We start from the raw sequence: 21,355 nt of genomic DNA on the forward strand, positions 1-21,355 counted from the left end.
GACAACAGAATACAGGGGCGGACGTCCGCTTAGAGCCCAAGCCAACAGCATTGGCAACTTGACCCCACTGCCGAAATCATGTACCTGATGGCACTCCGCACTGCCCAGATAGCAGCCTCAGACCTGATGCTCACGCATCGCCCTCCCTCTCGTGCCCCAGACTAGGCGTCCGCGTCGTTCCGCCCCCGACCAAATGGCCACCGCACCCCGCCCCCGAGCGCGATCCCCGCAGTCACGCCGCGCCCAGAGCGACAGGAGCGTAGTCGCCACCTGCGGCCAAACGCTGGATCAGGCCGTATCACGGACGGCCCCGCGGCCTCGCTTGTGACCTCCAATCACGGATGAGCGCCGGCGCCACGCGGAGCCGGCGGGGGCCGACGGGTGCGCCAGGCGCGGGCCGACTGCGGGCCCGCCGAGCGGCCGGCAACCCCGCGGACTGGGCGGCGCGGCAGGCTAGCTGACCCGCTCACAGAGCGGCCGCCCCATGCGCACCGCCTCGCCCGGCCGCACGCAGAACTCGAACGTCTTGGGCGCCTCGAACACGAGCACGATGGTGGAGCCGAGGTTGAACTCGCCGAACGGCTGGCCCTTGCTGCAGACGGCCGGCCGGTCGGCGTCGGCCGGCGTCGGACGCCAGTCGAAGTGCTCGCCGGGCCTCCAACGGCCGCTGTTGGTGCGCAGCGCCTGGCGACAGCGGGTCACGTCACGTCACGTCACGGCCGGTCGAGGCTCGGCAGGATGACGACGGTCGGCACACCGCCTCAGCACGCGCCGAGGTCGGCAGCGCAGGTCACAGCAGGGCCGGAGGGAGCGTCTGGTGGACGCTCCGCCCGGCCCTGCTGTGTCACAGTATACCAACACAGGGGCGCCGAATCTGGAAAAAAAATCAGCGGTAAAAGGCCGGGGAATGCCATCACAACCATGTCAAAGGCCATCACAATGACCGCGGCATGCTGTTTGCTGTTGTGTTTTTCAGGGCTTGTTCTTTCACTTGATACATAAATGCCTCAGCGTCCTACCGCCTCGCCAGATGTTGGTTAAGGATCTTGGCTCCCATTATCCCAGCGTACACAGCCACCTTTTATGGTGCTATTCTCAACGAAAACTTCATTATTTGGTAAAAGTCGTTTGTTTAGGGAATGAAACCACCGTTGTAGAAAAAGACAGGTTGCACAAAGCAGATGACGATAGATAAGATTCCAAGTCAGGTATTGACTGCAACGCCAAACAATACAGCACGTTTAAGGTACGTGTCAAAGTAATGTTTCATAAAATTAATCACATTGCTTCCGCACTGGGAGCCCAGATCCGTCCCTCACCCCCAACTAAGAGGGCAATAATCAAGCCAGGAGTCGGCGCATCTCATCCTCCGGTGGCGCAGGTCATGCCCTTAGTTTGGGATGATCGGATCACAACAGGCCCCGGGTGACGAGCCAACTTTATGCGTGTGGTGTCGCATGGTCCGAAGACTATGACGCTTAATCATTGTTAACACTTCAGCCATTGTCATGCTCCTGGGCACGAGAACATCTGTTTCGACGGATGAATGATGCTGGCCGACCATTCCCACTCCGAAAACGAATGTTACGCTTGCAAAATTGGGCCAACTTTCATAGCACAGCCAGAAAAAACAGCAACTTTTAACGACCTCCCCCTCCCCCACCACACCCACACACGCGTTGCCCCTTACCTCATCGCAGTACACTCGAATCGACCCGACGTTGGTGGCGCCGACAGCGGCGAACGCGAAAAAGCCTTGTTGCCAGCGTCCCGTATAGATGGCGCGCTCGTTGAGGCAGAACACGCCGGCGATCCAGTTGGCCACCAGCGGGCTGACCGAGAGCAGGTCGCCCGGGAAGTGGCGTCGGTGCCGCACCGTCCAGTCGGCCGGCGCGTGGAACCGGTGGTAGTCGCCCGGCGCCAGGTAGATGACGCAGTGGTACAGCGTGTTGCCGGGTGACGTCACCAGCCGCTGGTGGTAGCACGCGTCCGTCCCCTCCGACTCGGCGTCCGCCTGAGGTCACGCACTCTTAGTCACGCGGGCGGCAACACAATCCGCCGACCTGACAAGTCTGATTGCCCGTAGACGGGCAGGTTTCGAGCGTTCGCAATCGTGCACGCAGTAAAAAATAGCGGATGTCTTAGTTGAATGAAAAATTAACTACAACACAATCATTCATGCTGAATCGTTTCAGGAAGATGAGAATTGACACCCCATCGAACACTGGCATCTTCAAACGCAGTCCGTTTACACGCTCCAAACTTGTTTCTACAATAAGCACACACACCGTCCACCACAGACATCAGCTCAGTAGCACCTTTCAGTAAGTCGGACTGTTGTCTTTAAAAGCGGACTTTCCAAACTAGCATATAACCTTAGCAAGTGGGAGGGGAGGACGTGGCGCTGACCACACGGCCGTGCAATGTGCCAAATTCGCGATTTTACATTTCACATGGCGTACGTGAAGAGGAGTTGGAGCTCCTGGTCCTCCAGTATTACAGAGCGGTCATTGAAAATAATTTGATATAAGTAGGAAGACCTCACGGCTTCGTGTTCGTCAGCACTATGAGATATAAGGAAACAGCCGAACTTGGACAAACATGCCAGGAGGTGCTGGTTAAACGAAGATAACGCACAGTCATTGTGATAAACTGTGAGAATGAGAGTGAGAGATGAAATAATGACGGCCATTTGAAGACAATGCCACACAATCACTGAAATGTATTGAGAATATTTGAATCAGGAACTAGTTATGCGACATCTTGAACATATGTAACATTTTGTTTCTGCTGCAATGACCGCTATATTCTTTACTAGCATCTACAGTATACTAAAGGCCAGCTACGGTCAGCATCAAAATCCTGTTGTTTACATAACATGGCTGCAAGAAGGCGACACTTATTGTCTGGGTCGATGTAAAACACTGAGAAAACCCATCGCCTATGTCAGGATTTCATCGTCAAATACAGACAGCAGCTCAGCAAATCCTCCACCTCGACGCAACCATACTGCGCGTTGAACGCGCAGCCATACTGTGCCCACCCGCCCACCCAACCACCCACTCACACCCACACACCCCATACCCACACCCACACACCCCATACCCACACCCACACCCGCACACCCGCACACCCACACACCCCCATACCCACACCCACACCCACACACCAACACAATCCCATACACACCCACCCACACACCCACACCCACACCCACACCCACACCAACACCCACGCCAACGACCGCCGGTGTGATACAATAACGTCAGCGCACATACCTGGGCTTCCGTGTCCCAGTCGGCCGGTCCCAAGAACTTATTGAGCGTGTAGGTGACGCCCTTGACCTGCTCCAGTTTGCCAGAGTCCACCGGACCCAGGTGCAGCACCGTGCCGTCGCAGGGACTGACCTGCCACCGCAGCACAGTCATCATACGCTCAGCTCACGCCGGGCACGCCTTCAGACAGACCTCATGTGCTGGCGGGTGTCTGGTGCTGCCTGACGCACGTCAACGAACGGCACTGCTCCGCACCCAAGGGTTTAGCCGCCAGTTCGCGTGCGCCGGTCCTGAGCCGCGGATGTCACGTGCGAATCCGGTGCCCTTTGCCACAGTGCCGATTCCGGCGAGTCAGTCTGGCCCCGTGACTGCACACCCATACGATGTGCCATGCATCGGCACATCAGGGGGAACACCAGGGGAGGTGGGATCCTACGGACAGCAGTCAGTCAGAGCTCTGACGGGGTGAGGAGGTGGGATCCCACGCGTTGTCCCCGTCCAGTCATCCGTCCTGAGCCTGGTGCGGTGGTGCGGTCCATCCCAGCGGCGGGTGCGGTGTGCGGTGCGCGGCGCTCACCAGGCAGCTGTACGGGTCGATGGGCCGGGCGTCCGGCCGCAGCGCCCGCCGGAAGAAGGCGCCCAGATTGTCGTACTGCAGCAGGTCCGGCTCGGCCGCTTCCTCCAGCTGGCAGCCGAACGTCCGCGCGTACCTGCCGAACGGCCGCCGGTCAGGCCACAGGCGGGGAGGAGTCCCACGGGCTGCGGCCAGTCCGACCACAGGCGGGGAGGAGAGGTGGGGATCCCACGGACTGCGGCCAGTCAGACCACAGGCGGGGAGGAGTCTTACGGACTGCGGCCGGCGGTCAGGCCACAGGCGGGAGGAGAGATGGGGGATCCCACGGACTGCGGCCCATCAGACCACAGGCGGGGAGGGGAGATGGGGATCCCACGGACTGCGGCCCGTCAGACCACAGGCGGGGAGGGGAGATGGGGATCCCACGGACTGTTATCAGTCCGAGCAGAAGGCGGGTAGGAGCCGGGCGGGGATCCAACCGACCGTGGCCCATTAGTGACAAACAAGTAGGGCCTAATGGGGATCCTGTGGTCGGCGGCCAGCAGAGCAACCGACTCTGAGATGTGATGGGATGGCTGAGATGGGATGGTATGGCTGAAATGGGCTGGGATGGGATGGCTGAGATGGGATGCACCAGACGGCCGCTGGTCGAAGCGCCACACGCAGACAGCCTGTGCTAAGGTTGTTGCTGAAGGCTAATAACAGCACCACACACCTGATGGACTCCTTTCTCCATTTCGGGTCAGTTCCACAAAAAAGTGATTGCCGGCTTCATATTGTTACAGCTGTTATGACTATAGCATCACTAGAGGACATCTAGGTATATGCTTTCACCGCTTTGCACAATATAATGGCAAGACAGCGGACTACGCAGTTACTCAATCCATAACACATTCACGGCTGCTGAATTCCACCGTGAAGAGAAACGCGGGCGCGGTCGCCAGTGGCCGAGCGCAAACGACTGACCAGCCGAGCACGGGCCTCCTTGCCCAGACGGGCAGGTAGCAGCTGTTGATCCAGCCCCAGGCGCGGCTAAGGCTCCGCAGCGGCAGCAGTCGGTAGGCGCTCACCTGGCCGGCAGCGACACGACACAGCCGTCAGGCCCGGCTCGTGAGCCGGGGCCGTGACTCACGCCGGCGTACCCGGGCAGCGAGCGGCAGGGCCGACACTCGCGCAGGGTGGAAATAACACAGACGTGGCTGTACGGACTAGGGCGAGTACATCTCAAACGGCTGTGTCACAGGTCTTCCCTTCCAGCATGCGGCCGTCCGTCTTCGCAGTTCATAAACACCTGTCACATCTGCGTTGCGTTACACTGCAGAATCCCGCGAAAAGCCTGCAGAGCTAGGCGACCTGATTAGGATTAACACCAGTCCCCCTCCGATGAACAGTCAACCATGCACTCCGCCGGCCCCGTTGCGGTCTGACCGCCACCATGGACACCGCACCAGTCGGAACGTGTCATCCCGGACGGCGCGAGCACGCCCACGCCCCCCTCCCCCTCACCTCCCAAGGCCGAGCGATCACGGGCCCGTGCACGCCCCCCTCGGCGGTGCGCTTGCGCTCGCGCACCAGCACGTGCCGGTACTGCTGGTACGCGATCAGCGCGAACCCCACGCCCAGTGGGATCGGCGTCCAGCGCAGCGAGCGCAGGTACGTGCCGAGCCGCGACGCCCAGCGGGACCCGCCCTCACTGGACGTTCGCGGACCTGCCGACAGAGTGCGCGATGAAATGCGTCTGATCACAACTGCGTCGAAGTTCACAGCGAAGAGCATGTGAGGAAAGAGGAACATCGTGAATTAAGCGCGAAGAACATTGCATGAAGAACGTCAATTTCCGTCGTTTCTCAACGCTGCTTAAGTTTAAACTAAGCATCGATCTGAGTCGACTGCAGATGTGCGCGCCTACGCTCGACCCCAGTCCGGGCGGCGCTGACACGGCCGGGAGTCGGGAGCGGCGCGCACTCTCACCAGACGTAGAGACGTGTCGGCAGGCGTGTCCCGGTCGGGCGGGCCACAGTGACCTGGTGTCGAGCAGGACGCGGCCCGGTCCGCCGTGGGACCAGCGCAGCACCAGACTGCCGTCCCGGAACGCCATCCTGCCGGGCCGAGGCGGCGATGTCGGACGGACGGGTCCGGGCGGCCCGACGGGCGGCCCACACGAGAAACACAAAGCACATGCAACACATGAAGCTAGCGGGCCGGCATTTCCATTGGTCTCCACTGCTGGTTGGGATTGGGGATCGGCAGCGCCAAAGCCTACGTAAAGTGACTGAGTCATCCAGAACAGCCCCCCAGTTTACCATACAACAACGGCCCGCAGCCTTTTCTAGGCTGCGACACAATTTCAGACTGCGAATCGCCCCCGGTATCCTTGTTTTCTGGATCAGAGCAGCGCCAGCACGTAATCATGGCACTGCAAGCAGGAACGCGCGTTCGGCATTTGTTTCACTTTCCCCTCTAGCGTGTCGTGCTATGACGAGCAAGGACACAAGTTTTGAGAAAAAAAACAGCACAGAAAATTGAGAACTGGTCTCGCAGCGATTATCAGAGTTGAAAACAGTGGTGTGCTGAATGACACTTTTTGTACCCATGGGGAAGGGGAATGTGACAAGAATTCATTCAGATGTTTAAACTGGCGACAAAAACGCTTTTCATGCGTCAAAACAACCCCAACATGAAAAATGGAAATACCTGGAAGAACAGCCGCGCCAAGTACGATATTTTTACGATTTCAGAACTTTTTCGAATTCTCAACGATTTTCTTTCATTCGAAATACGCCCCCGGTCCCTTCCCAGCCATGGCGACTTGGTGACTCAAACGGCGAAGCCTTCGTGGCCATCAGACACCGCTCACGATTACAGCATGCGGTGGTTTGCAGAACCACAGGCTTGTTGTCAACTCGCTTCGGTAATTCCTATTCTAACGCAAAACCAATGCGCAAATTTATAACAATACGTAGTAAAATGCAAAATAAGCAACAAGCAACTTTATGGGATTGTCTACTACGACGTTAGCAGTGTAGTACATTTCGTGGTGACCTGTGGCACGGGTTCAAGGCACGGTGTTACCCGCCCGACAACCTTTACTTGGGTTGTCGCGCACCTCGAGCTAATCCGAGACCACGCTTTTCCAAACCGTAAGGGGTATAATGTCTATCAAGGACAGAATGGTCAACTATTGATAGCGGTGGGTTTCACCATCATCAGAACAGCCCAATGTGTATTCACGTCATGCTGGTCTCCGATAATTATTTGGTACATTTTTATATGATTGGTTTCCGTCGGACTCTGCGGACCCGATTAAATAGGTCCAAAGGCTCAGGGTAGTAGGTACCTACACTACGAGCCACCCTTGGGTAATCCATGCTTGGGTGCACGCCAGTTACATGAAGAATAATGTTTAACAGCGAGCCGGACAATAACCATTCCAAAAGCAGCTCATAACACCCCTTTAAAACCATACCCTTTTAGCAGGAAATGTCTGACAGCGGACATATCGCCCCCAGCTTGGCCAGCGGCGCTGTAAGCGCGCTCCGACGGTGACCTTTGCCTAGGTCGCGCCACAGCGGCCAGCTATTCACTACTACAGACGGCTCGCAGTCGGATCGTTACTGCACGCCTAGTAGCGGTCGCGTGGTGCCCGCAGGCCATGACGTCGGTAAGGCTGGAGGCGGCAGCGGCCGCAGTCGATCACGCGGCGGACCGCCAGCACGGCCGGTCCAACAATCGGCTCCCGCATGCCTGCACACTGGGGCATTTCACGGGGATATCCGCCCGGGATTTCACGGGTTGGGTAAACCCATGCACACCTATTCGCACGAGTAACGAGCTGAGTTGAGTGGATCCGTGGATACCCGTAAGGAATCAATAACGGGCTGGGTTGGGTACAATTTTGGAAACATTATGGGTGAGGCGTTTACGAAATGTTGAGCAGATTCAGAAATCATTGCAAAATATTGCTGATCGCGCTTATTCAAGTCATAATTAGCCCCACTCACACCACTTTTGTGATCATCCACGCAAAAAAGTGAGTTGGGGCGTAACTTTTCCTCCAACTCTTCCACAATTCAAAATTGAAGTGTAGGGGAAGTGGAAGCGGGTGTACAACAGATGCGTACGTACAACTGATCAGGAATGGATAGCAGATGGTAATGGGCACAGGCCAATGGGAAGCAGGTGAGTAGGATAAATGAAACCTTCCCGTGAGGGCCTTTACTCCACATTGGCCCGAGTTTGACAGAAATCTACAGAAATACAAAAATTATACAGAAATCGATCCCGGTAGGAACTGCTCAATATATCTTGCTCACACCCACCACACCGTTCCACACGTCTTGTCTATTAAAGTCTCCAAACACGCTCAGCAACGCACGTCGGACGTCAATAGCCTCCGCATCTGACGCGCTTAAAAGCTCCAGCCATCAAGCTCAATCAATGGCGCGTCACCCCCAGTGATGTCAGCGCGGAGGCCACGCGCGGCCGCCGAAAAATGAACGTCGGCATTCAACGCCCCCCCCCCCCCCCCCTCACCTCGCGGATAGCAGCACATTAAGCAAGCCCAGCAGGCACACGAGGAGCGCCCGGGAGCCGTGGTTGACGGCCCTCAGCCGGGCGGCCACGCGGGTGCGCGAAGTGCGCAGCTTCTGCCGCCAGCGCCGGCTGGCGCGCTGCTCCAGCGCGGCCTCGTACGAGTCGCCGCTGACGGCGACGAGACACATGGCGGCCGCCGAACACGTCGCCGGGGTCGACGGGGAGACGGGGTCGACGGGGAGACGGGGTCGACGGGGAGGCGGGGTCGACGGGGAGACGGGGAATCGCTGTCGAGTCCGTGTGGGACCGCGGAGAACCCGTGGAAAGTCCGCCGAGCGTCGATGGCGAGTCAGAAGAGAGTCGATGGAAGTCAGCGGAGCGTCGGAGGTGAGTCGGCAGAACCGATGGAGAGTCAACAAAGTCGATGGAGAGCCAGCGGAGCGTGGGAGCACGACTCGGCGACCGGCGGCGCGGCGCGGAGCCGGCGCGGCGTCGCCGGTCGCCTTTATAGCCCGCGCCGGCTCGCCCGCGTCACGTGATAACGCAGGACCCCTGTCACCGTCCAGCTTGATATCTCGGGCAGGCTCGCTCGCGTCACGTGACAACGCAGGACGCCTGCCGCCAGCCGTAGGGCCACAGAGGGCCGCGGGCGCTGCACCGCCAGTGCAAGCCTCGAGTTAACGTCTCTAGTCCGCAAACATGTGGATCGACCAGGCTGGTCAGAACGAGTGGAAATGCTGTCACCTAACAGTGCCTGGACGGCCACAGCTGGTACGCCTAGGTGTCTGCGTGGGTACACCTGGCGGCACGATTTATGATCTAGTGTCATGATTTATGACCTGGCGTCATGTTTTACGTTGCTGTGAGCAAACCGATCAATAGATGGCGTAAGTAACATCGTTTTGACCCCTGCCCAGAAAGAAATGATTCCAACAAAGCCACCGTCAAACTGCGCGTTACAAGCTGCAGGGTCAAATCGGGCCTGAAACAGGTCGGAGGCTGCTGTAAACTTGACCCCATCATTGCGTGTTAGTGTTGTTGCATCATTGCATTGCGTGCGTGAGACCCCATCATAGATTGGCGGCTAGAACGTCGCAACATTTTGAACAAAGCGGGCTTAGAAACTGCCATGGCGTGCACTTATGCTTGACAACGATCAAAGGCTTGCCAATGATCGAAGTGACGCTACAGGACAAGCTGTCTTGGTTGATACGGGATCCCGGTAGTTGCCAAGACTTGTAGCCATTTATTTCGCATGATAACGCATACGCAACTGATTTATTCGAAACAAACTGCACGCCAAGCTAGCACACGCCACATCTGCTGCTCTCGCTCGAACATTAGGGTCCATGGATACGTCCGACTTATATCATTTGCGTCGCTCTGTGTCCGCACTTGACCTGAACGACCACCACGGCGGATTCAGCATCAAATATTGGGAGGATCAAGCTTCAAGTTCCACACCGATCACACAAAACCAAAATATAACGCCCCAAACCGTTCTGCCTTTTCCATAGTCGTCCGCCTCCGCTCCTCACGCCAGTCCGAGAAGCTCGGGCCGGGTGACCTGGCGTCGGGTGACCAGACCCCGCCACCGGGTGACCTGGCGTCGGACCCCAACCACGCCGCCGGGCGACCTGGCGCCAGACCCCGACCCCGCCGCCGGGTGACCTGGCGTCGGACCCCAACCGCGCCGCCGGGTGACCTCGCGCCAGACCCCGACCCCGCCACCGGGTGACCTGGCGTAGGACCCCATCCGCGCCGCCGGGTGACCTGGCACCAGACCCAGACCCCGCCGCCGGGTGACCTGGCATCAGACCCAGACCCCGCCGCCGCGTGACCTGGCATCAGACCCAGACCCCGCCGCCGGGTGACCTGGCATCAGACCCACACTCCGCCGCCGGGTGACTCGGCGCCAGACCCCGGCCCCGTCGCCGGCTGCTCGCCGGCAGCTGCGGGGCCTCGGCCCGCTGCCCGCCGCGGCCGTTGCCACGACGGCGACCGACCGGGCCGCACCTGTGTCACCAGGTGGACGCCCTACGATGCTTCAGTCAGGTTCCATTGACAGCGCCGCGTTCGCAGCCGATCGGGAAAGAAGGAGGCGATCTGGGGCTCGCCACGGACGCCCCTCCTCCCCTTCGCGATGAGCGGCGCAAAAATCTCTGCTGGGTTCTGAGGCCAGCTAGCTGCGGGCGCTCGGATCCGTGCCGTACCCCAACTCGCGAGAGCTCCTCCTGACCGCTGGTGCGGAGTCAGGGCGCGATGCTCGGGTTATCTCATCCCTGTCCGGCCCTGGTCATCTGCGGCAGCCGCCGCTCCGTGCCTGCCCCGCCTGGTCCGCTGCCTTGCACGCGTGCGGAACACGCCCGTCACGCCACGACCGGTGTGGCCCGGCGCCGCGTCGCCTGACGGTCGGGGCCGCTCCGGTCACGCGGTTAAGGTCTGGCGCCCGGTCAAGGTCCGCCGATATCCGTCGACAGGCGGCGCTATCCATCCACAGGCGGCGGTGAACGACCTTCGTCGAAACTGGCCGGAAACCGGGCCAGAAGAGTCGCGCGACGACGGACCGCGGCCGGTCTTCGCCGCAGCGGCAGCAGCAGCAGCAGCCGCGGCCGGTCTTCTGTCCAGATGGGTCTGTTTACATGTGGAGCACGGATCCGTTTGGGTTTGTTTACATGTGGAACACGGATCCGTTTGGTGTCGTCATAGCAACAAAGTGACAGCGGAATGTACAATTGCGCCAATTCATGTGATCATGACTTCACCTCTTGCTAGGCATCGGTCTCATGTTACCGGACAGAGATAATAACGCTCTGCTGCATTTTTTGACTTCGCTGTTCATAATCAGCCTGTTCAAACTTTTACAAAGATTTATCGACGTCCGCGGTACGTCACGTGACCTGCCATCAAGGTTTGCGTGCCTGGCCTAATGCCAGCTGTAGGTGACTTCACGAATATATTATTCATAAAGTGAAAATCAAATCCCCGCTCCAAGGGCGTCGAAAACATCTGGTGCGCACCTGCAGTCAGCACACAGGGGAAACGTGTTGTGTTCTTTGTCTTGTTCTTAGAAAACCTGCCTTTGGAGCGGACTGGGACTAGCACGTTCTCCGTAAAGGGATCATTGAAAACGCATTGCTGAGATGCCCTCCCACGCGACGGAGCATGCTTGAATTCGATTCATCTGATTCAGGACTATCCTGGTAGGCAGCTTTGCAGTTGGATTATACCCGGCTGGCAAGGCGCCTTTCTTTGATACATCTGGACACTAGCTGCTTTCACAGGCTTTGTCATAGCTTAAAAGCTAAGTGAATGAATCGTCGCTCACGCGCTATGTAAACGTAGAAAGCTTCGGCCTCAAGGAACAATCTCTTTTTTTACCGCCCCAATACGGCTATTCACCTTACATAATTTCCCTTTAGGCATCACCAAAAGAATTCAGCTCGATTCTAACCCGTCCGCGAATGTCCACCACTCACCCGGCACGCATCGTCGAATTAAAACCGAGCGTCCAACCCTAGATTTAACAAGGAATTAAAAATTTAAACATGTATTTGATCCACCACTTGGCACGGACGGCCTTGGGGCCAGACTACTTGCTACATACGGCTTGTTGTGAGGTCACTGATCCCACGACGCCGGCGAAGTCAGCTGAGCGGAAATTATTTTGCTTAGACGCTCTAATTAAACAGTGTCAAAGGACTTAGGGCCATGACACTGCCGCCTCGAGGCAGCTTGACTCTGCTCTCCACTGGCCACTGACAGTGACAATGAAATTATGGGCAAGCGACATCAGTGCTACTTCTGGGCGGACACAGTGAAACCTCTCTCACGTTAGGAGAGGGCCATAACAACTTCTGCTACTCATTTTCAGCCAAAGCTCACAGAGTTATTCTCAATTTGCAGAAAGCTGGGGAGATGGGGCTCATACCCCTGGTCCCCTTTGTTTCTGCGCCCCTGCTTTTGCCAGGCAATATATCTGCCAGCCACCCAGTGCTCAGTCATCCAGCGTTCCAGCGGCTGATCCGAGAAGACAAACATCGCAGGCAAACATTCCAGCTCAACTAACGAAGTACGAACACATTTTAAACTTCCTACACATGGCAGCATCACTACAATCTGGCAGAAAACGAAGTGATCGCCCTATTCGACGCGCCGCTAAGGCCCACACAGGTGGGCCACACGGCCCAATCCGGCGTGAAAGAAATTGGACGCGGCAACACGCTCATTACGTCAATCGAACCACGGATACACATTCCTGGAGCACGCCAACTGCATATCATGGCGCTGATATTTGACTGCGTCCTGACGTCACTGAAGCAAAAAGTTTGTAGGTCATTAAGGGAGGTCTGAAGCCGAGTTTTGTACTGAGCTTGAGTACGCGCATCTCAACCGTTCATGATGCATTTGTTTAAGAAGTGAGCTTGCGACAAATAACCCACGTTGTTGCGGGTTTCAGAAAAGGGACCGCACCACCACTTCATATTCGAAAACTTTTAATGAACCCCAGCTTTAGGACAAATTTTGCACTGGCCTTCAGACGGAGCGAAACGCCCATGCCTCGACCCCTCCTCTCTCGCTTTTCAAGTCTGAAGCTCCAGGCCATGCTCGGCCCCCGTCCGCCAAACATGCTCTTGCCATGAGCGCAACAGCCGTTGTACGACAGCGTGGCCGTAATGGCCACTGAATCCCGCCGCGTTAACTATCACCGTCCGTCTCCATGACGCCCAACGAACCGTCGTTATCACACAAATATCAGCGGTTGCCGCTGGGGCGCCGACGACGGCCGGCGCGCACGAGCTCGGCTCATGATCGGTCGGCCTCGTGTCGCGCCACCTGCCGCTGGCCAATGGCCGGCCAGCCCGCCGACCCGCCGGCGTCGGCTGTACCGACCAGCGGCGGCGCGGCCACTGGCTGCGCCCCCTCACACCGCCGGTGGTCAGAGGTAACCACCGCTCACACCGGCAGGGTCGGAGGTCACCAACGATCACGCCAGCACGGCTCGGAGGTCACCACCGTTCACACCGGCAGGAGCCGGAGGTCACCACCACTCACATCGGCAGGGTGGGAGGTCACTACCGCTCACACCGGCAGGAGCCGGGGGTCACCACCGTTCACAACGGCGGGGGTCGGAGGTCACCACCGCTTACACCTGCACGGGTCACTATCGCTCACAACGGCAGGGGTCGGAGCTCAGCATTGCCCACATTTGCAGACATGAGGTCACCACCGCCCACAATGACGGGGGTCAGAGGTCATCACCGCTCCACCGGCCAGAGTCGGAGGTCACCCCCGCTCATGCCAGAAGGGGATTGCAGGCCAGAGTGGGTCAGAGGTACGGTGGAAACTGGTGCTTATTGTTAACTATTTCGTAGTTCCTCATCTTCCACAGTTTAGGATTCAGTTCTGGCATTACTGCATTTTTAGCGCGGTAATGCAAGGGACAGAAGTCGTTATGCAGGTTACCTGTCCTGTTCCACTGACGCCCCAGAAATTTTACGCCACGTCGTATAGTCGTCCACAAATGGACATTGCACTGTTGCAGCAGTTTGCTGCGTCCGCAGAGCACCGCCAGCCCACACCACAACACTCCACACTCCCCAGCCTTTAGAGCCCAGCAACATCCCCGAGTTCACCACACGACATGTCATGACGTCAACGGCTGTAAATATACAGTAAACACGCGCAGTAGTATGTATTTTACTGGCGCGCGGTCAGCTGGCGATTGCCGGGCGTACGCCGGCTTGTAAGCCACGTTTGGGAATAGAGCCAGGGGACTTTCTGCAGAAAGGTCCACAGCCATGCCGGCCTAGGGTCCGTTGCCGTCTGTTGGCTCACTGATGATGCGATGATCGAGCGGGCAGCGTATGTACGGGAATTGCCGCAGGTATAGCTGCACGTATCGTATGTGTAACACTCACATCGCGCTACATGCGTCATGATCTGTTGACACGGTTTTTTTACTCGCGTCGGACGAGCGTCAAAAGCGTTCCTGGCGACGAGCATTCTTGGGGTATGGAGGACCTTGAAAAATAAGAATGACAGAAGACAGTGAAGAACGTGCATAACGATGCAGAAAGTCAAGACGTATCGAAACGGCAAATTTTACACCACTCCTTTGTCGTGCACACTCGGGAAAAATTGGTGATAAACGACAGCACAATAACCTAATGAAGCACGAAATGAAAACCTTCAGAACTTCTGAAAATGGCCAAGCTTAGGTGCCAACCTATCAATGGTGGGACGACTCATCATTTTGCACCAGCGAAACTTAATCCCAGCGTCAGACTGCCGGCCTCTGAAGGGGCAAGAGGCACCCGCAAGCGCCAGATTGCCGGCCTCTGAAGGGGTGAGATGCACCCGTAAGCGTCAGATTGCCGGCCTCCGAAGGCAACTTAACCATCACCAGTACCTTGTAACAGGCTGGCTCACGTCTCCTCAACGTACCGCCATAAACACGACAGCGTCCCCAGTTCGCGGCGTTTTACCCTGAACCTGCGGTTACTCCCCGAACTGTCACATAAATACGCCCGTTCCTCTCGGTCGACCCGGTTTAATCGTTCCGCTCCGCTGCCTCGGTTCTTTGAAGTATGCTCAAATAGATCCAATGCCTGGCTGGCACTGAAGGTTCGCTGCTAGGTGACAGGTTGACATTTGACCCGCGCAAGAAAAGGGAATCCCGGGAGTGAGCCGTTCCTGAGGTGACAGGGCGTAAAATATACGAGGGCAAGCTATCGATCAGCAATTGAGGCAGACAGGTATGCAGCCGTTGCAGCTAGGATGCTGTTTTTGAGTCAGGTTTGCGGTAAATAACCATACATCGCCTTTGCTTACACCCAAGTAAGAAATCTCAAAACACGACAAAGTTTACAACTGAAATGACATGAGAAAATATCCCGCGCTGGCTATTTTACTTGGTCTTTCCGCGTGCGTTCTACAGGCTAACACACAGGCGATGTTGTTCACTTAAACACGCCCCATATCACCATATCACGAAAACGGCATGACGGAACAGGACTGAAAATCACAGAGTCCACAAAAATCCCGACCGAAAATTCATCCCTGAAAATCACACCTTCTTGGACACTCATCAAGAAGCCACACACAACCACTTGGTACACAAGGCACGTGACTTCTCGGCTTTGTGGTTTAGTGGTGGCATGATATATTCGGATTTTGCATGGTGGTACGCCACAGATTGTGCACAATGCGTGATGGTGTCTTTAACCGTCGATTATGTGAAACGTCATACTTGCATGTTTGGTGTTTTAGCAGCATGTATGGCCTTGATGACTGATACAATTATTGGAACACCTGGCATTTTATATTGAAGAAAGTCATCTCTGAATTGGTATATCCTGTCCCTTGCAGTCCTACCACCATTGGGTTGGCTTGACAAGTCTGAAGATGCTAAACCACGGACTAGTGACTCTCTTTCCTACCTTTTCCACGAACTATGAGCAAAACTATTAGTGTTTCATTGGGCACCCAGCCGCGCCCATTTGAGCGTGGGGAAGCAGTTCACACAAGTTTTGTCAAGCATAAACCCTGAGTTTTACAAACAACAAAAAAAATTTCCTGCTGGTCCCCAAAAATAGAAGCCCTTGTATTTCACAAATATCTGAGACGACACGATATCGTGTGCTTTATGACAGATTGAATAGCTGACGACCGTTGCTTATCTACTGGTAATCAAAATACATGATCCGTCACTTTCACGGCCATGCATGGGCAAGGCGTAATTCATCATGCTGCACCATGCATTTCAGACCAGGTTCTTGGACGGTCAACCCCCTGCCGCCGACATCTGATGCGAAACAGCCCGCGTAGCCGACGGCGAATGACGTCCTCTGTGGGGATAGACGGCCCCCAGAGAACAGCCACGGACCACTTAGTGGTGCGAGCCGACCGCGAAAAGATCACACAGTGCTTCCCGAATGGGGCGTCCGTTCCACGCGAGAACGACGGCAGGCTGCTCGGGCAATATCCCATCAGGCGAGGCGCAGAGCAGGGTCAGTCTCAGGACTGGCCCGTGCCAAAACCATGTCAAGGTCGGGTCAGGTCCGACACTGCACTTGAGCTCAACGGGGATCTAGCAGCTGAGCTCAGAACTGGCGCAGCCTGATGTCCTGACCAAATGTGAGCTGATCTCAGCCTGACGTCCTGAACAAATGTGAGCTGATCTCAGCCTGGCGTCTCACCAGTGGAGATCTGGTCTCAGCCTGACGTCCAAACTAAAAGGGAGCTGGTCTCAGCCTGGCGTCTCACCAGTGGAGATCTGGTCCCAGCCTGACGTCTAAATCAACAGGGAGCCGATCTCAGCCTGGCGTCTCACCAGTGGAGATCTGGTCCCAACCTGGCGTCCAAACCAACAGGGAGCCGATCTCAGCCTGGCGTCTCACCAGTGGAGATCTGGTCCCAACCTGGCGTCCAAATCAAGAGGGAGCTGATCTCAGCCTGGCGTCTCACCAGTGGAGATCTGGTCCCAGCCTGACGTCCAAATGAACAGGGAGCTGATCTCAGCCTGGCGTCTCACCAGTGGAGATCTGGTCCCAGCCTGACGTCCAAATCAACAGGGAGCCGATCTCAGCCTGGCGTCTCACCAGTGGAGATCTGGTCCCAACCTGGCGTCCAAATCAACAGGGGGCTGGTCTCAGCCCGGCGTCTTACCAGTGGAGATCTGGTCCCAACCTGGCGTCCAAATCAACAGGGAGCTGGTCTCAGCCTGGCGTCTTACCAGTGGAGATCTGGTCCCAACCTAGCGTCCAAACCAACAGGGGGCTGGTCTCAGCCCGGCGTCTTACCAGTGGAGATCTGGTCCCAACCTAGCGTCCAAACCAACAGGGGGCTGGTCTCAGCCCGGCGTCTTACCAGTGGAGATTTGGTCTCAGCCTGACGACCAAACCAAAAGGGAGCTTATCTCAGCCTGGCGTCTTACCAGTAGAGATCTAGTCCCAACCTGGCGTCTAAATCAACAGGGAGCTGGTCTCAACCTGGCGTTCCACCAGTGGAGATCTGGTCCCAAATTGGTGTCCAAATCAACAGGGAGCTGGTCTCAGCCTGGCGTCTTACCAGTGGAGATCTGGTCCCAGTCTGGCATCCAAATCAACAGGGAGCTGGTCTCAGCCTGGCGTCTTACCAGTGGAGATCTGGTCCCAACCTGGCGTCTAAATCAACAGGGAGCTGATCTCAGCCTGGCGTCTTACCAGTGGAGATCTGGTCCCATCCTGATGTCTAAACTAAAAGGGAGCTGGTCTCAGCCTGGCGTCCTGGCACACCAAGGGAGTGTGCCTGGTGGCACTTGCTAGGTTAGAGACCCTGGGACCCTTGGACCCTGGGTTGAAGATCAGTTGCGGCACGAGGCTTAGCCTGGCGACGAAACAAACCAACTTAAAAACTATATGGTTACCACTAGTATGACGTGATAGCCAAATGAGAAACTGGCAAAGCATGGCGTGGTTACCGACTGACGACATATCATGGTAACCAAATCAAGAAATATCGCAACCTGCGTGGTAACTAACGAGTAAATGAGATCAACCTCAAGCGGTAACCTTCGGGCCAATGCCGTAAGCCACCGAGAAACTGGCCCGCACGTCCCGTGATAAGCAGCTTCAGTGTGACATGATCACCAGCGAGGAGCCAACGCCTGTCTAGCCTGGTAACCAGCTGAGGCTCTGATCTCAGCCCGACCAGGCCCGGAAACCATGTGCAGCCGGTCACACCGGCGCGATAACCAGCCGGGGACAAGACATGCCGCTGACGTCGTGGCTGACTGAGGAGCTGATGAACGAGGTGATTCATCAGCCTTCAGCAGCTACCCGAGCACCGGGCCCAGTCTGATTTGGTGACACTAACGGGGTGTCCCCGGGGACAACACTACCGGGGACGGTGCGTCCCCGCTCGCGGACGTTGTTCAGCCACAAATGTTTTATTCCAAAGCGTGGCTCTCCGCTGCCATGGGGCTCCCCGGAACCGCGCCAGATAGTGCTGCGTAGATCCCGCCCCAAGTAGCCGCACCAGCCAGTGCTGCGTAGATCCCGCCCCAAGTAGCCACACCAGCCAGTGCTGCGTAGATCCCGCCCCAAGTAGCCAAACCAGCCAGTGCCGCATAGATCCGGCCCCAAGTAGCCGCACAAGCCAGTGCTGTGTAGATCCCGCCCCAAGTAGCCGCACCAGCCAGTGCTGTGTAGATCCCGCCCCAAGTAGCCACACCAGCCAGTGCTGCGCAGATCCCGCCCCAAGTAGCCACACCAGCCAGTGCCGCGTAGATCCCGCCCCAAGTAGGCACACCAGCCAGTGCTGCGTAGATTCGGCCCCGATGAGCCGCACCAGCCGGTGCTGTGTAGATCCGGCGCCGACTACGTAGCTGCACCCAAGAGCCGGTGTAATGCGAAACAAGCCCAGAAGAACTCAATGGATACGGAGGACAGCCGGTGTCACCGAAGCGCTAATGACACTGTCATTCTGGGAACAATGCTGGGTTTTAGTGGCGCTACATCCGGGACCAGGTGATCCGGTCCGACCTTCACCGACCGCCTTTCGGTCCCATGAACCGGTTAAAGGACTCGTCCGTACCCAAAGTTCAAGACCTCACACCGCCCAGCCGCAGGCGTGTCCGTCAGACCCCGTCGGCACCGGCCGCCGCTTCTGACCGAGAGCGGCGGGCCGGCGGCACAAACGTGGCGCAGCTCTCACGGGGCGCCCGAGACCGGGACGTACTCTGCGTGGCTGCCGACGCTGCTCGCGCGCCGGCGGCGGCCTGTGCCGGCCGCCGCAGCCGCGGCAGATACCAGTGGGGAATCGCGCCGCGACGCATCAATCACGACCGCGGAGCCGCCGACCACGCCGCTTCCGGGTCGTGGAGCACGGCAAACGTATCTGGTGCGTCATCCGCACGGAGCCGTCCAGATCGCTGCCACCGGCATCAGCCAGATGCTGGGCAGGGGGCAACGCGGGGTGCGGATGTAGCGTAACAAAGGTGTCTTTCAGCATATCTTCTTGGCAACTAAACGCGACTTAACAAATCGGCATCATCCGCGTTCGGTGCGTCAGCTCAGATCACAAAGAACGAAAACAGGGCGCTGTGCATCTAAACCCCATGAGATTAATCGCATCCCTAAATCGGGAGGTTGCGTTATTAATATTCGGTTTGGGAGCTTGTAAAATCGCTTTCCTGAAGAGCTGGAGAGGCAGAGCTAAAAAGGGAGCAAGAATGTGCTCATTAGCCGATCCCGTTTCTCTAGCTTTCTTCATGTCCGGCGACCATAGCCCGACCCTCACGTCCTTCGCGCCCCACGTCCCCAACGTGCTCTCCAGCCGATCGCCGCGCTCCAGCAGCCGGCGGCGACTCCGCGCCCGTGAGTCGGCGCCGAGGCGGCCGGGCGTGCGTCACTGCCCCGCCCCGGCGCCGAGGCGGCGAGCGGAACCCGTCGCGGCGCCGGCGGCCGCCCGGAGCGCGGGGCCCGGCTGCCTGAAGACACCGCCGCGCCGCCGGCGCCGGGCTCGTGACCCGCGGCCGTCGACCGCCGCTGAACAGGTGCATGCCGGCGCACGTCGGACCAAACGCGCCCTTCGCAGGCACGACATCAGGGTTGAATTGAACCGACCAGCTGACGGAGCTGTGCGGTGACGGCAAAGCGTCATCCCCGCTTCGTCAGCGGTGCGACACCATCGATTATCGGCGGGCGGCTCCTTTTGGCCATTTTCGCCGACGACAAGTCCACGCATTGGGCACGAGGGCACGAAAGACTGATAAAAACACCTGCTGTCCGTGCTCTGAGACGACGACGCCGGCGGCACGCGCCAGCGACTACACGGCGCGGTTCACACCCGCCCGGCGATCGGCGCCACACGCGATGGCCAGCACGTCCCACTGCCTCCCTACAGCCCCGTGACAGGATCCCGTACCAGACAAGGTCAGACCACACTCGGTAGTCCGCTCAGCGGAGGGCGACGGGCAGACGCGGGGAGCGTGGCCCACGTAGCCAGTCGGAGTCACGAGCAGCCATCACCGGTCAGCGTCAGGAACAGCCAGCGCCAGTCGGAGTCACGAGCAGCCAGCGCCGGTCAGTCACGAGCAGCCAGCGCCGGTCAGCGTCAGGAACAGCCAGCGCCAGTCGGAGTCACGAGCAGCCAGCGCCGGTCAGCGTCAGGAGCAGCCAGCGCCAGTCAGCGTCAGGAGCAGCCAGCGCCACTCAGAGTCACAAGCAGCCAGCGCCGGTCAGCATCAGGAGCATGGCTCCACGCTGAGCTCGGGCGCCACCGGCGGCGGCATACTCACGCGGCGTCGGCCTCCTGCACGGGCCGCCACTGCAGGGCCAGCCAGAGCAGCGCCACCAGCCAGCGGCGGCGGCCAGCCATGGCGGCGGCCGGGCGCGGACACACGGCCGTGCCACCGGCGCACCCCCGGCCGCCGGCAGCGATCGATGGCCGCGCTGCGGACAGCAGCGCATGTCGGCGGGGGCGGGGCGGGGTCCACACGCTGGACGGTAACAGCCGACGCCGCGCCGCCGCCGCCGCCGCCGGCGGGCAGGGGCGGCGCCGTGTCGGCTCCGGGTGTCCCGAAACAGGTCACGTGGTCCGGGCAGGTGCCCAGCGGAGGCGCCCCACCGTCGGAGGGACAACTACAGAGGGGAAGGGCGGGAGAGAGGGTGACGCTGAGGGGTCGCGGGCGAGAGACCACGAAAATACGGACCCACTACGAGGCAAAGAATGCACGGACAGAGCGGACAGCTGAGCGACAAACACGAGGGCGATTCTGACGACCGCGCGAGGGCGGCCCGACTGCACAGCGTGGACAGGCGACCCGGCGACATGAACAGAACACTGCACAGTGGATTATCTTCACCACCGTCGATGTGCACAGGGGTGGACCGGGTGCGTGTCCACACGGCCCCTGAAGGCCATTTCAGAAGGTCATTACGCGGCCTGAGGCTACAGCTGCCGGGCATCCGGGAGGCCCTACAACTCT

At 58.2% G+C, this 21,355-nt stretch overlaps 1 protein-coding gene across 1 annotated transcript; it reads right to left on the reverse strand.

Moving 5' to 3' along the window:
* Window positions 1–425: 425 nt before the first annotated feature.
* Window positions 426–20,745, reverse strand: LOC119112485 (phosphatidylserine decarboxylase proenzyme, mitochondrial). The gene is made up of 8 exons (XM_037236682.1): window positions 20,666–20,745; window positions 5,821–5,948; window positions 5,356–5,558; window positions 4,816–4,919; window positions 3,853–3,985; window positions 3,279–3,407; window positions 1,691–2,014; window positions 426–684 (listed from the first exon to the last, which is right to left on the reverse strand). Exons 1-8 carry the CDS (start codon window positions 20,743–20,745, stop codon window positions 454–456), a joined length of 1,332 nt encoding a protein of 443 aa, XP_037092577.1. The 3' UTR covers window positions 426–453.
* Between the last annotated feature and the right edge of the window lie 610 nt (window positions 20,746–21,355).

Source organism: Pollicipes pollicipes, unplaced genomic scaffold, assembly GCF_011947565.3.
Source record: "Pollicipes pollicipes isolate AB1234 unplaced genomic scaffold, Ppol_2.1 Scaffold_7261;HRSCAF=8764_pilon_pilon_pilon, whole genome shotgun sequence".
Classification (NCBI taxonomy): Eukaryota; Metazoa; Arthropoda; class Thecostraca; order Pollicipedomorpha; family Pollicipedidae; genus Pollicipes; species Pollicipes pollicipes.